The 16,428-nt window shown below is 32.6% G+C and overlaps 2 protein-coding genes across 6 annotated transcripts; one reads left to right on the top strand and one right to left on the bottom strand.

Annotated features, from left to right (window-relative positions):
* Positions 1-1,721: 1,721 nt before the first annotated feature.
* Positions 1,722-6,033, bottom strand: LOC144560012 (uncharacterized). Its single transcript, XM_078309171.1, has 8 exons — positions 5,563-6,033; positions 5,155-5,232; positions 4,831-4,971; positions 3,682-3,758; positions 3,398-3,559; positions 3,130-3,287; positions 2,596-2,855; positions 1,722-2,326 (listed from the first exon to the last, which is right to left on the bottom strand). The coding sequence occupies exons 1-8, from the start codon at positions 5,662-5,664 to the stop codon at positions 1,838-1,840; spliced, it is 1,467 nt and encodes a 488-aa protein (XP_078165297.1). The 5' UTR covers positions 5,665-6,033; the 3' UTR covers positions 1,722-1,837.
* Positions 6,034-10,968: 4,935 nt separating this feature from the next.
* LOC144559887 (bifunctional nuclease 2-like) lies at positions 10,969-16,187 on the top strand. Of its 5 annotated transcripts, none has more exons than XM_078309044.1 (11): positions 10,969-11,127; positions 11,655-11,930; positions 12,024-12,083; positions 12,410-12,580; positions 13,227-13,276; positions 13,588-13,644; positions 13,757-13,822; positions 13,980-14,054; positions 14,681-14,790; positions 14,878-14,963; positions 15,802-16,187. In XM_078309044.1, the coding sequence occupies exons 2-11, from the start codon at positions 11,663-11,665 to the stop codon at positions 15,849-15,851; spliced, it is 993 nt and encodes a 330-aa protein (XP_078165170.1). In that variant the 5' UTR covers positions 10,969-11,127; positions 11,655-11,662; the 3' UTR covers positions 15,852-16,187. The 5 variants fall into 5 exon arrangements, with proteins under 5 accessions (XP_078165170.1, XP_078165172.1, XP_078165171.1 ...); XM_078309045.1 differs by having other exon boundaries at positions 10,977-11,127; positions 11,662-11,930; XM_078309046.1 differs by lacking the exon at positions 12,024-12,083 and having other exon boundaries at positions 10,970-11,127.
* Positions 16,188-16,428: the final 241 nt, after the last annotated feature.

Here is a 16,428-nt window from a genome sequence, read left to right as displayed (position 1 = left end):
TTAAAATCTGTACATGTTTGCTTTAATTTTTGTGCGCACAGATCTTAATACAGATTTGACGGTGATGAAGTTCATTGGATCCAAAAAGTAGGTTCAATATTCATTGGATCTACTCCGTTCTTGCTCTCTATTTTCATCTCAATAAGAATGGGAGAGTATTTGTCACGATAAAAGTGACTATCTGCAAGGGTATACCGTCATAAAAGTGTTTTTTTTTCTATTAGTGACAGTAGTATTTGCGACGGCATACCGACAGTATCGGTCGCAAATACTCCTCCATTCTTGTTGTGTTAATCTCCAGCAAAATTTGTGATCCCACGCTGTCCAAAATGGTAGAGATCAGCATCCAGACATTCCACGCTTGCACCTACGTGTCTACCATCTCGCTACTTGGTTTACATCTTGTAAGCATTAATTTATGTGTCCTAGCATATAATTGTTGGTACTATGCACAACGCGGATCAATTTTTCGGTTTTAAAGTTCAAATAGTTAATCTGAACTGTTCAAAATGATTTTTTTATATAAAATTGTACTTTTGCTGATTAAATTTTATATTTATTTTATTTTGTACTACTTTTTAGATAGAATGATCTACAATCTTAATCTTAAGATCAAGTCATTTTTTATTTATCTAAAAAATTATTAAGGAAAATATAAAAAATATAAAATTTGTTCTGCAAGTACATTTTTTTAAGGTTAGTTGGCTTGTCTTAACTATCTATTGTATTGATAAATAGGTCTTAAATTTTCACTGCATATGCGATTACAATTTTTATACGAGTGATATGTTTTTTAATTGTATACGGGTACAGGGTGTTCTTTCTACTTGCAGCTTTCTAACATGTGATTAAGGACGGTGTTAAAATCATAATTTTCTGTGTTAAAACTTGCATTTCTTTTAAACTACTTATTATGAATCATGTTCCATATCATAAGACTGCATGTTGTATGTGTTTATACTACACAAAATAAAAATATCAGACTTGCAGCTCCCTTATCACAACTCATATTAAATTTCATGTTTGAAATATGTAGACCATATTTTTTTTTTTTTTTTAATATTGTACAAGCCAGTTCTCAAACGTTTAAACATGCATTGCCATTGGATAGGTGTGTTCGTTGATATTATTACTTTCCTGATTTTCTCGCAGAGGAAAATTTGATGATGCCAAGGTGCATTATGTTGCTATAACATGCAATCCATAACAACCCACCAGGCCACCACTATGATGGCCTTCGCTGCCTTGTTTTATTGAAAAACAAAAAATGATAATTCAAACTTTTTAAAACCGTTTAACATTTAAGAACAAGAAAGCTAATTTGCAAGATAAAGTGACCAACATTATCATGATACCGGTATTTCTTTCATAACATCGATCTTTGAAGTTTTACAAAGTCCAAATTATGAATAGAGCATCTATGTATTTAATAAACTAATATTTTAATTCAATAAATAATTCAATACTATAATATCTCAAAGAAAATTAGCAAACTGAACAGTTCAAAATTATAAACAAAAGAAAAATTAATGATGATCAATCCACTAAATCAATAATTAATTATTAATCCACTAAATCACCAATAACTGCGGAATATTTTTTTACTTTTTTCCACTAGGTATCTAAAAGCTGCTAAAAGACTGTTAATCGTTGCTTAATCACCATTTTCTAAAGCTTGCACATGAACCAAAGCATATATAGAAGCTATCAAGCCAGAAATATGACTAAAATAATTGCACTTTATTAGACTCAATGCTCATTATTCAAGGATTCTATTTCATATTAGCTAAGAACTGACACCAAATAAAATAAAAATATTCTACAGCTCAACAAACTATCAAGATTCTACCCAGTCAACTTGCCCATCCTTAATGCGACGCATCTTCACAACATCTTTGTGAGAATTTGAATGTAGATGAGGGACGAAAGTCGGGCTATCAATCGGGCGATACTCTGGATATAACCGTCCCAGCCTGAAGCGGACCCCACATGCATTGCAAAGCGTCTTGGCACCCGTTGGGCCCGCCCTCCACTGTGGTGTCTTTTTTGTCTGGCAGTGCGTGCACCTTTTATCCCCAGTTGTTTTGCTTTTGTTACATGGCCAAGATGGAGGCCGTCTTGCAGCCTTCCTACGAGACCTCGTCTTCTTGCTTTCTTTGCATATTTCTTTTGGGGCCAATCCAGGGTCCACACTCACCTCTTCCTTGAGCGGGGTGGTGGGGCCTGGATGCTCTTCTTTGATGTGTATAGGAAGTAAAATGGAACTGCTAGTGGCCACAAAGGAGAGTGGTTCTTCTTTGATTTGGATAGTGGGGCTCTTCTGACACTGCAATGATAAAGGTGCAATTCTTAGGTACCAAGGATAGTAACTTGTTGATATCATCGGCTTAAAGGAGTTGAGCATCACCTGACTTGATTCTCATGTTACCAAACTCGAATTAACAGACAACAAAATATAATTTCCTTGACTTCTTTTAATACCCAGACAAGGCATTTATTGGCTAGATATCTAACAAACACCAATAACTATAACTCAAAAGTAAATCAGGCAGAATGTGAACATCTGTTTCTGCATGTTTTGGCTGTATGTGTTACCTTCTTATCTTCTCTGTCTGTGAAACCAGGAGTACGATCAGCCATGTAAGAAGAAGAGGGACCACAGGATGAGTTGGTACAAGATGATGAAGGAAAGAAAGCATCGTCAGGAAGAGGAACCAAGAGGGGGTCCAACCAAGCGGGGCTCATGTGCAGTGGTGTTGACATGAGTTTGCAGTCTTCAATGCTGGACGGGATCACCATTTCTGCCACAAAATCTTCTTCATAATCCAAATCCACGAGGTGATTTGAATAGATGTCTGCATTATAACTCTAAATTAATATAAAGCAGCTTATCAACCTAGCAAAATAACAACTCTGAATCAATAGAGGATCACAATCTAGTGGTACTGTATTGGGTAGTATTTCATATTTATCAAGCTAGACCACACTGTACAATTTGAAGCTTCCAAATGTTGCTCATAATTTTATAAGTAGACCCCATCTAACATTTTAAGTAACACAATTGAAGTACATGAATAAAACTCATAAAACACAAAATGGTGGATATGAAATAAGGAAATTTTTTGTTGCCTTGCTGGAAAGCATGTTCAGGATGTGCTTCTTCAATTTCAAAGTGATGCGGGAAGTCGAGTTGCATATCCTGTGCATTGATTCCTGCCTCAAGCAATACCTGTACCACTTCTCTATGAACCAATGCATTACCTTCTTCTGTCAATTGTGATCCTTCACTGCAAGTGAAAACAAGGTATTTTATTATTTCATCTTGAAAAAAAAAAATCATAGTATACCTCTTCAAAGCAATTCTTATTATTTAATTTTTGGCTTGTGTTGTACTTACAAGAAAAGTTTTTGCCAACCACTTGTTTGCTGCATAGCAAACCAGAGATCAATCCACGGTAAGTGCATCTCTTGGGCAACCTCCAGACACTGCCTAGCATATGAACCAGTCATCTCGTTTGTCCTATCAGGGAGCTTCTTTTTCTTATCTCCATTAAGAGACCTAGAAAATAAAAGGTTGATTATCTGAGAAGCTGCTACAGAGAATCAATAAAGTGGCTTTCCTAAAAATAAAAATAAAAAAAATTCATCTAAAGGCTAGACAGAGAAAGAGATAGGCTGAACCTGGCAAGTCGTTCACTTCCGAATTCATCAACTGGGAGAGGTGTTACCAAGACTACTACCATTGATGGAGATAGTTCCTACATGTAGACTTCATATCAGACTCTTAAAGTATCATCAATTTCTTGTCCGAACAAGATTTCTTATTTTGATACTATGCTAAACAGGTAGTCCTACCCCAACTTGTTTGGGACCAAAGGCTCGGTTGTTGTTGTTGCTAAACAGGTAGTCCTGGTCATATAGCTCAGTCTTATAGCTACCAGAACTCGAGTCTGCTCAGGTACAAGGAACAGTTACATATACTCGGTTCACTACAACCTTTGGCACACAGTACATTGGCTAGTGTCATTTGTGTGTGGGTACGTTTGTTTCATTCATTTCATTTTGTTCTAGTTTGGAAACTTCTGTAATAGCCGTTAAAATATCCATTCTTTTATGGAAAAATAATATCAAGAATTTGCAAATTTTCCTAAAACAAGCAGATTTAGGATTGCCGTTCAATGCACTATTCCTTAATTTTTCTTTGGTTTCTGGCCATATTCATCCATACACTAGTCTCAAACTATAACCCAAAATTTGACTACAAAAATTCGGTCCAAAATTAGATTTCGTGGTAGAATAAATGCAAATAGGCAATATAAAAACTGGGCCCAATATTTGGCCCACATGAAAGAAACCCTGCCGTTCTCCATTTCTCTCTTCCTCAATTCGTCCCCTCTTATGAATCAGAAGAAGAAAACCTAGCAATGGCTGCCAGATACCTTTTTAGAAGCCTGCATGCTAGGTTTCACTTCCAAAGGTGAAAATACCCTCTCTTTTAATCTGCTACCTGCTTTCTCTTTATTATTTATTTATTATATTGTTTTTCTTCTTTGCTTCTTCGTAATCACATGGGCAAAGGTACGATAAATGTTTTTAGATGATCAAGTACAATCACGTCAGGTTCATGCGATCCAGGAACATAATTTCTAGCTGAGCAAATCTGGAAACTATGCTCAGTACAAAGTACAAACCATTTTTGTCTTACCTTTTTTTAATTTTCTTTTTCTCTTGTCTAATCGTATTCTAGTGGAGATTTATCTTTGCGGCATTCAACCAACGACTCATAAACAAAATTTACGCCTATGAACCCTTAGCAATTGGTAAAATAACCTTTAAATGGGTGACGATTTTCTTGAGATTGTCCTTGTACTGATCTTGAGGGACACGTTGCCTTTGACTAGAACTTCCCCAAAGGGCTGAATCATTTGCACCAAAGAAAATTAATGTCGCACAAGGGGCTGTAGGACCATTCTGCAAAGATAAAAGCTTCACAAGGTTACCCATACAGTGGTCAACCAAATCCCAATGTTATTTTCTCTTGAAATATATTTAGTAGGAAATGAAGGCTCAGTAGGGCAAAAAGACTGTCTTGCAAACAAGGATCACAGTTGTCTAAAACCTCTCTACCAGTTAGGTAATTTATTTTTTTCTTACCAAAGGAAATAATTGATTGAGCAAAAATGATGCCCATGTTGTGTTGTATCCATCATATCCTCTGACAATAACATCAGCCTGTCACAAAGGAAACAAATTAGAACAGATAAAAATAAGCTGCAATCAAGGGTAATAATATAAGAATCTCAGCATCCGAAATATAAACATTAAATTCATCTGCTAGCTATTCTCAAACGAGTGAATCAATTCATAAAATAAACTTGAAACACATGACAAGAACACCAAAAATGGAATGCACGTGATACATCCAAGCTCAAACGCAACAAATAATATCATATTTGAAGGTATCTCTTCAGATCTGATTCAAACCTCTCCCTTCATCTCTCAAACCGTTATATTTCATTTAAATAAAGAAATAAAGATAAAGGGAAAGTTCAAAGGAAAAACCTTGCGCGAGAAGGAGTGGGAAAGAGAGGCACCCCAACCTCCAGGGCCGAAGGAACTCTCAACAATGGAGTCTCCAAACAATACGATCTGTGGTCTCACCATCTTCTCAATCTCATCTCATCTCATTTCATTCCCACCGCTACTTCCATTGTTCCCGGGGGCAAAACAAAAAGGAGTGATCTCACCTTTAGCCTCGTCCGGTTCGCCTCCATTTTTAGGATACAATTTCCACCGGTTGCATATCAAAACCGGGATTGACTTGATCGGTACATCGACTAGACATTTATGGTCGTCTGATCTGTAATGAACGTTTCAGATCTTATCTTACAGTACAGTTATTAGCGCCACAACCACAAACCGAACCCACGCCCTTTGGGCTGGTTTTCTTTCCATTCTTTAGTAGGCCCGCTCGACCTGTCAACGAATCTTGATTTACCGATCTTTCTGGATAAAGATCTGCTTTTACGGAATACAAGAATTGTAGGCTAAATTTTATCCTTTTATGGATCACGGATAAGGCCCGGATAAGATATTGTTAATTTGCTATGATTACGAATGGGCCAGATTTGACTCTTTTATTTTGTTAGTGATATAATTATACTATATCTCCATTTTCGAGGGTTCAAATGTCTCTATTTTTAAAACGTTAATAACTTAAATTTTAAATCATAAATTTCAAAATAAAACCGTTAGATGTGATCTATGCTATTTTATCTATGTGCTCAAATTTTTTTATCACATTTCGGTTTTCTTTTTATGCGAATCAATAAGTTGAAAAATCAACGTCTAAAAATTATCCACATTAGTACATTTTAACAAGCTCTTGATGACAACCAAAACAAAGTTGAAATGTCATAATTTTTTACACGTGCATAGATAAAATAATGTAGATCATATCCAACAGTTTTATTTTAAGTTTTAAATTTTGAGTTATTAAAGTTTTTTAAAAATAGAGGCATGATGGAGGTACCAAAAATGGAGGCATTTGAACCCTCCTCTTCTTATATTAAGCATGTAGCTGTCCTGATCCGGCAACGGCATTGATTAAAAGATGAAATTTTGAATTAAATATCAACCCTCCAATTAAATAATTTGCCTTCTTTTATGATTCTATGCATCTTTTTTATGTTTTCCTACATGTAGAAGTTTAAATTTATTTAGACACTATGACTCGTACTCGTCACATACAAATTATATCATCTTTCTAGTTGGTTCTCATTTCTTTCTATTTTTAAAATGTCATTTAAGAAAATTTTAGATTGATTGATAATTGATTAGTTATGTCTTCATTTATTTCAATTCTTTTTATATTATTTAAGGAATGTTATTTGTCGTTTAATTAATATGTAATTTTGTATGAGATTTTTGTTAGAAAATATACTAAAAATATAAAAAATATATATGTATGTCATATAAAAAATGTTAATTATGTGTAAATGTTATTTAATATGTTATTTAGTCTAATTTTTTTATGAAAATATGTCATTTTGTATTTTTTTTTATAATATATTTTCGTTGCAATGTACGGGCACGATACTAGTATCACATTATAAGTTAATCCATTCTACATATACAGCACGTGTGAATCCTTTTGTAGAGGGGAGAGCACATATTTAATATAATCCATTCTCTTTTTTTTTTAAGATTGTATCCAGTGAGGAGTTTATTATGTAAAATTAGACAGGCAAATTTCGGTATTTTCTTATAAATGGCATGCAATGTATGGTCCTTAGTGCCTGATAACAAGAATTTGTATTTCTGTGTGTTGCTCCATTTCCATGTCATTTCATTTTTTTTTTTTTTGTATTGAGATGCAAGTTTGAAATTAGCTGCTCTTTTTCGCTGATGTGCTCATGTGCATCTCATATAGTGGCTCTCTTAGACCATCTACATCTCTGAAACTCTTGGAGTTTCTAATCTGATGTAGCAATTTTTAAACCAGTTTCAGGATGCAGATGAGTTTCTTATTTAACAACTTTGCTCCAAAGTTTCTTAATAAGAAATCGTTTATAAACTTTGACGTGGTCAAATAATTCGCTGAAATTCTTTTCTTCTGTAATTTTTTTGCTGATGTGGCAATTAAGAAACTCTAATTTTAGTTTCAGGGATGTGGGGGTTTAGAAACTTTCAGAGACAAAATTTTTAAAAATTAGTTAACAGTTATTTAGAAACTCTAAAAATTTCACGGATGTAGATGCTCTCAAGATGCATTTGCATTTTTCTTGGACTTATCGACGCAAAAGTCTTAAGTTCCCATTTTTCTTGGACTTATCGACGCAAAACTCTAAAAATTAATAACATTGCATTTGCATCTCTCGTAAGTCTTAAGTTGTAGTTCTGATCAGTTCCCATTTTATATTGCCTGATGCACTGACATATGCTGATGCTGCACAAAAGTGTAATCGTGTGAAGCACATGTACTCCAGTAGACACAGGTGGACCCAGCTTAGTTCAGAAGGTTAACTATCTGTCTCTGAATTTTGAAGTTTGATACAAATTTATAAGTTCAGTTTGATTTTGCTCTCTTTTAAAATTTTATTTGTCCCCTCTAAATTTTTGGTTTGTAATTAATATTAAAATTATGATAAATTTATTGAATTTTAATTGATAATTAGGATTAGAAATCATAGTATTGAAAATTAGAAGTCAGAGTATTGAAAATTAGAAATTAGAGTATTGTTTTTTTTATCTAATACCCGATTAGCTAATGAATTTGAACTCAATTAACTATTCAATTTGATTTGTTATTTTCTTACCCCTCCCTGACAAACATCCTGAATTTGCCTCTGCCAGTAGAAAAAATACATCTAATCCCAAACAAATTCTCGAGCCTAGCTGCGTATTTATCAACATCATCATTACATAGATTGTACAATATAAAACACTAATAGAATAACTTATCTAATAGTATTTATATTTGTCAAATATACTCATCTTAACTGTATTCAGATATCTGAAAATATATATATATAGAGAGAGAGAGCCCGGCTAATTTGCTGCCGGCAGCATTTCTGCCCAAGGTGTTGCCGGGCTTTTTTTTTATTTTGTGATGTTCAAACAACAAATCCAAACCGTTAGATGTTTAATCTATTAAAATCTACCTGGAGACCAAATTTTACATTTTTTGGAATTTTTTTACTATTTATTAAGCTGGTTTGAAAACCGTTGTTTTCAGTAAATTTCTGCAGCATTGAAAACAGCGGTTTTCAAACCAGCTTAATAAATAGTAAAAAAATTCCAAAAAATGTAAAATTTGGTCTCCAAGTAGATTTTAATATAGATTAAACATCTAACGGTTTGGATTTGTTGTTTGGATATCAAAAAAAAAAAAAAAAAAACCGGCAACACCTTGGGCAGAAATGCTACCGGCAGCAAATTAGCCGGGCTCTATATATATATATATCTCCATTCTATTATTAAGCACGTTGGGTGTCCGATCCGCCAACGGCTACGATTGAAAGATGAAACTTCGGATTTGATCTCAGCCCTTCAATTACATAATTTGTATTCTTTTGATTAAATGCGTATGTTTTATATATAGAAGTCTAAATTTAGTTAAAAACATACCCACCACATGTACTGCCACATGATACGTTACAATTAAAATTGAACAAATTCTGAAATTTAGCGATATATTTATCTATTTCCTTATTTTTTTTATTTTCATATTTCTCATCTTCAATTGAGAAGACTCCACCTTCTATTTTCTTATTTTTTTTGTTTCATTACTTCTTCTTCGTTTCTATACGGATCACAATATAAATTATTTTTTTTATTTCCTTATTTCTCTTTCTTTGTTTCTATACATATTGGTGTGTGTGTGTATTTCCTTATTTAGAATATATTTCAAATATAGAATATATCAATGTGTGTGTGTATTCTAAATTGAAAACAATAAAGAAAAATAATATAAATTGAAAACAAAGAAGAATATAAATTGAAACGTGTGTGTGAATATATATTTCTCTTATAATATGTGTGTGTGTATATATATCCTATACATACACGCGATAATAATTTTTATTTATGTTTTTTGATATCATATTATATGTTGATGTTGAATTGTTGTATGATATTTGATATTAGATTCAAATCGAGCTATTATTTGATATCATTGGTACTTAAAAATAAAGAATCATCACATCATCAAATTGTTATCAGAGATCACGATTAAAGTTAATCAAAAATACATAATCATATAAATTTTCTATTAACATGTGTTTTAATTTTTAAATAATTATTATTTTTATTGATATATTTGTTTCTTATAATATGTCTCGTTGCAACGCACGGGTATGATACTAGTATATATATATATATATATATATATATATGCATACTTTTTTGTAATGTTGATCAGATGTAAAGAAAATACAGAATATATATATAATTTAAAATATTTAAACACTTATTTTCAACCTTCAACCGTTTTATCAAATTAATAAATCTTATACAAAAAATATTAATTCACATATCTTTAATAAGATCTTTCTCAAAAAATATTTAATTTTCATCTTTTGTCTATGAATTAACAAAATCAATATGCCGAAGTAAAGGCTTCGGATCTAGCTTTTTAGTTATAATTTTAGGGAAAATTCATGCATACTCTTAAAAAACTTTAAAATTGTGTATTTTCTCTCTAAATATCATAATATCATGTTTATCTTTCTAAATTTTAAAAACTCATAAATTTATCTAATTAATATTAAAATTCATTTTAAATTTATAAGTACACATTAATCATTTATTAAAAAATTTAAAAATATGTAACATGCTTAGTGAAATGCTCTGTCTTTTAATCAGTCTTGGAAAGCGATCAATTAGAAGATTTGACATTTTCTTACTTAGATTGTATATTTTTATTTTTTTAATAAAGAATAAAATGATAACTTTATTAATTAAAATGAGCTTATTAGAAAAGACAATGGTAAATTTGTGATTTTTTGAAAAGGTATACATATATTATGAAGAATTTTAGAGAAAAAAAAATGTAATTTTGAGATTTTTGAGAAATATACTGGATTTTTTTTCAATAGAATAATTTTTAAATATTTTAACAGAACAATCATTATTAATTTGGTTTTTATAAAAAACAGTTCTATCGATATGCAGGATCGGTGGAGACACAAATATATTTACTCATGCAGATCGGTGGAGCTATTTACTATTAATTTATGTGGTCAGATTGTACATATGAGTTATAAAATGATTCCACCGATCCGGAGCAAACGTCTTTGTACCTCCACAATTTTTGTGGAATCTAAATTAATAGTGTTTGTTTTATAAAATTTGATTTTTTTTTTTAAATCTGAATATCTGATATATACATGCCCCCTTCCATTTTTTTTTTTTTTTTTTTTACACAGTAGTCCTCCCGATCGCCGAACAAGTCCAAAGCTTTCCAACGCAAGCCTCACCGAACAAGCAACAAAGCAATTTTTGACCGTCATTCTTAATTGCCCGGGGAAAGATATTTATAGCTCTTTGAAAATATCTCTCTTATTCATAATTCCTCCCTTTGTTAGCGTTATTTTTCATTGTGCTCTGGACTGATCGTTGCGAGAGGTAAGGCTATGCCGCTCTTAACCTGATCAATTGATTATATCTATCGTAAATTTGATAAACAACTTTCGGGAATTCTACGGCTTGATAGACGATCGATGCCCAATTCGTAGGTTAGGCCATGTATTTTTTAATTGGAATTTCATGCATGTGATTGAATCTCATAAAGCAATATAGATATTCCTTTTCTTTATCAGAAGATATTTCTCAGAATAGGAACAAATTTCCGATCACCGTCTTCAACAGTATATAGCTTGATTAAAATTATAGGTATATTAATGAAGCAGAACAAATTAAATCAGATCAAAGATTACTTCCTGCAGGTACCGGTAATCCAGACTTATTTATAGTAACTAATTCAATTCTCCAATTATGTTTAGTTCTGGTGTCAGTAAACAAAGAAGAAAAAGTCCACCTCCCAACTGAATCCCCCCCCACACACACACAAAGAAAAAAAAAATGAAGAAAAATGAAAAGAATAAACAAAAGATGGCTAATAGGTATGTTAAATGTAACTTTTCTTTTATAAGGTAAAAGGATGGCAGCGCTAAAAGGACCGATTATCTGCCCGTTACCAATCCACACACCATTAAAGAAGAGGGCTGGGCATCTACAAGGTGGATTTTGGGTTTGCAGACCCCAATTGAAAAGCCTTGGAGCTTCTGTTTTTTTGTACAAGTCTCATCTGAGAAATAATTGGCCTCTTTACAGTAGCATTAACTCACCATCTGGTGATTCCGGCAGTATAGCAGGAAATTACAGAGAAAGTGATGAGGATTACGTGGATTGCACTGTGATTGAGGCCGGTAATTTTATCTTTACCTTCTTCTTTTTTTACTTTTGAGGATTTTTTTTTTGTTTTTTTATTTGCAAATGTATCTGTTGGGTGTTATTTGCAGATAACCTGCAAATGTGTTCATATCAGCTTCAAACCCAATGTTTAATCTGCTTTGCCTTATGTTAGTTCAGTTTCAGTTTTAGAAAAGAAAGATTCAGTGTCATTGCAAAGTTGTCATCATTAACAACTCACACCCTTCTCAGTTAAAGTGGCATTCAGGTATTATCTCCAAATGATAAAGCATTGGGTGTTTCTTGCAAAAAGAGTCAAAAACACTCAGTAATTTTTAAGTTCAGTTCGGTTTAAAGTAAAAAGAATGTGAAACATGAAAATCAGGGAATGTGAGGACCTGTTTTTCAAAATGAAATTTGTCATGAAACTTGGGAAATATGATAACAGTTCTTACAAAGTTTGAATTTTGAAGTCTATTCTTTTCTTTTATGTCAGTCGAGGTAAGGAGTGGGCCCCATGGCCTGTCAATAAAAATGCTTGATGGCACCAATATGAGGTGTGTATTTAACGACCCTGACACAGTGCCACTACCTGATACAAGCCCTTATCCGGTCATTGTATTAAAGATGGAAGATGGTAGCGGCCTTCTTCTCCCCATTACTGTGGGTAAGTTCTCCTTCCCAAACTTGAGTGTTCTTTTTTAAAAAAAAAATATTATGGACTTCAGTTCCATATTACAGGATGAATTTTTTTTCCTATATTCTTGTCTGTTGCCAGAAGTTTGGAGAGCTTTAAAAATCATGGTTGGGTTAACCAATAGTTGACAAAATTAGCCTTTAAAAATCATGCAATATGATAACTTGTCTGTTGCCAGAAGTTTGAAGCCAATTTTGCCTTGGGAAAGAGTGGTAGTTGTGAGTTGGAACAAAAAGTTACTTTTGTGGGGAATCAAAGTAATCTGGTAGTTGGGTATCAATTGCATGTATCAAAAAATGAGGGGCGTTGATTGCAAATATGAAGAATATTTTGGGGCTACTTTGCAAAGAACCTTACTTGAAAAATTTATACCACAAAAATAGCTATCATATTTTTTTCCCAACAAAACTTGGGGTATTGAGAGAGCTAAAGGTTTCTCTTTGTTACTAAAAGTTCACCTTTTGTGATTTTCATTAGTTTGAATGAAAATGATAAATTGATTTAAAACATTAAGACCAGTTTCAAACTGACGAATCATTTGTAATTGTATGAGCTTCTATATTTTTTCTTTATTATAGCTCATTATTTATCATGTGATTCCTATTTTCTTTTGTAGTGGAGCAGCCAAATGCTATGCTGATGGATGCTGTTCGAGATGTTAAAACCGTAAGCGACTCCAGGGCTACTTTGTCGTTTATTTCCTTCTGGTTTTCAATCTCGTTCATGAAAGAAATGCCTTTTGATATATTTAAATAATTGAGGTGGTAGGAATTTTAGAAGTTGGGAATCACAGAAACTATGCAGTCCAAAGATGTGTAAATTTGAAGCCATGCTAGTTAACAAACAGGTTTTAGAAGCGCATTGACCAAATTTGAAGATGTGTAAATTTATTGTTTCCTCTGCAGTTAACCTCAAGGTCCTCAACAACAAAACTGTCTTATAGATTATTAAACATCACGACTAAACTGTTGTTTCAGGAACGGCCTACAGTATATGAAGTTTTGAAAGAGATGATTGATACTATGGGATATGAGGTACTAAATCTAAATTATTTATTATTATTACAACAGGATATACATGTCCTACATTAACTATAGGTACTTTAGTTTCTTCTTTTTGAGAGGTAAGGGTGTTTCTCTATCTCAGGTACGTTTAGCTCGCATTACGCGAAGAAATCGCGAAATATATGTGGCCAGGTTATATCTTTCTCAGGTAAACATACTTTACATATAGTAATATTTGTCTCTAAAATGAAGACAATGTTATATGGTTGCCAAACCTAATTATGTTTTCAAATGTGCAAAATATAGTTTTTAAGGATTCCTTGTATTTCACAATAACTAGATATTATTTATTGGTGAAAGATCAGGTTGGGAATGAACAGCATGGAAAGATACTTGACATAAAACCTTCAGATGCTATTAACATTGCCGTTTGTTGCAAGGTATGCATGTATTGTGTTGTTTATAGTTTTTTGTCATTGTCATATTTTGTATTACATGTTTTGTCACTATTTTTCGAATTTGCATAGCATAGGATTTAATCAGTGACACCTGACCAGCATTGACAGAACTATAAAAGTGCTATTGTAACAGTACTAACATGAATTTTCTAATCAAGTTTTTACCAGCTACCATTTAGTGTAATTCTCAAATGATAAAATCAGATAGAATGGATGTCTATATGTTGAAAAATGTAAAATGATTTGGACTGTCTGAAAGAACTAATTTGAGAGAACAAAAGGAAGCTAAAAAAAAAAATTGTCATGGAAAAAAAAAAATCAAAGATAATAAACTATTTCTGGGGCAAGTTTTACAATTATGGCCATTCACTATTGTACTGAGCTAATAGTATGGCATTGGAACCAATAAAAAAAGAATTCTATTGAGCTCTACTCTTGTACTGAGCAGTCCTTGACTACCCAATTTACTATGAGCTAAGCAATGCAGAACATAAAAAAGAAACAAATAATACTGTACGCTTTATTATAATGGAAGAATACAAATTCACACATTAAAATAATAACAAATGTAAGTAAAGCATTATCCTTGTTTCAAATAATGAATGCAGGCTCAAATACAAGTCAACAAGCATCTGGCATATAATGATGGGGTGACAGTGGTGGACCCACCTGTGCAATTCATACCTTTTTTCAGGGAACCTAATAGATATCTTGATAGGTATGCTTAGTACTGTCTCTTACTAAATTTTTAGGCGGATTTCATTCTGATATATTTCTTTTCTTCCTTAAATTGTTATTTTGACAGGGTTCAGTCTAACTATGAAGAAGAAGAGTTTGGCCTAATAAAAAATATGATGGATGCTGCCTCTCAGGAGAGATACAAGGATGCTGGTCAGTATATTCCACTTAATTATTTTTCTCCATTTTTTCAGCCATATTAATATTCCTTTTACATGGAAATTTTGGTCATTGCATATTCTAGAAAAGGTTTCATGGCAAAAGAAACCGATTTCCATTTGCCGAACAATGATGTTTGCAAAAGCAGGATTTGCTAAATAAACATGGAATAATATAATGAAATGTTGTTTATCTTATCCAAAATCACAATTTTCTTGGATGCATTAGCCCCCATTCATATCTCTGTGCAAAACCATAGTGTTTTCATCTTCTTAATTAAATAAGTGTTGGGGTAAGGATTTTGGAGACAGAATAAGAGAGGAGAATTATTTACTTTGGCCTGGTATTGTGGTCCAAAAGAATAAAATATGCTGCATCAAGGGCAAAAGTGGTAATTATCTTATATTTCAGTTGTGGGAAAATTTTCCACTACCACAGGTCGGGCAGATTTTTGCAATTCGGTCTTCGGGGCACGTAGTATTTATCATCATAAAAAAAATTAAATTTTCGATAGGACTGAACTGGTACTATGACAGTTATCAACACTAGGTTCTACTTTTGTACCAAGTTTTAGCACGTTCAGTACTGTTATTAGGGATAACTTAGACTATCTTTCAAAACCAACTTACATGTCAGACTTGTGAGTTACTGCGAGTCTGTAAAATATGGTATAAAATCTAGTTCTAATTGAAAATAGTGGATATAACCTCAAGAAGTAGTAGATTGTGCTGATTTATACATTATATTGCAAACTATTTTGTTGTATAAGTTTGTATCTAATTTTGGAATGTATTTCCAGTTTTCTAAAGCCTAAAGTTTTTTTTCTTTTCAGCTCAATACAGGGACAGGCTTTACCAACTCAGGATGAAGCGAAAGAAGTGAAGATGTGCATTTAATTTCTAATGCATTGAAGTTTCAGTTTAACATCAAAATTTCAATGTTGCTGTATATACTTCCTGTTCTGTACTGTCAAGTGTCAACACTAAATAGCACTGTTTGTCTGTTTCAGGGCTACATTAAAAGAAGAGAACAGGAAAAGCATATTTTAGTTGTTCAAAGATTGTAAATAATAAATGTGGACCTAACCTGTAATTAGATGCAAGGAAATATTGTAACTATTCGTAAAGAACCCAAAAAAAAAAAACTATTCGTAAACATTTAATATGGAAATTTGGAAGATGGCTGCCTTGAAATAAATTTTGTTTCTGGATTGATGAACTTGGGGTAGATTTCTTCCAAGGTTCGAACTTAATCGACAAGATGAAATAATGTACACCGCTTATTTAGCATTTTATTTATTTCGTCGTGCTTTTGTGAGAGGAGTTAGGTTCGTCCAAATTGATTCTAATTGTATGTATTCCTTATCTCTGTTCTGACCAATTTGTCAGTATTAAGAAAGCCTTCAACTGTTCGATCTATAAAAAAAATCAAACCCTGCCAATAAAATAGACTAAATTCC

This window comes from Carex rostrata, chromosome 9 (genome assembly GCF_964058835.1).
Source record: "Carex rostrata chromosome 9, lpCarRost1.2, whole genome shotgun sequence".
Classification (NCBI taxonomy): domain Eukaryota; kingdom Viridiplantae; phylum Streptophyta; class Magnoliopsida; order Poales; family Cyperaceae; genus Carex; species Carex rostrata.
Note: the sequence above shows the minus strand (reverse complement) of the source record. Positions and strands in the feature narration are given on the sequence as shown.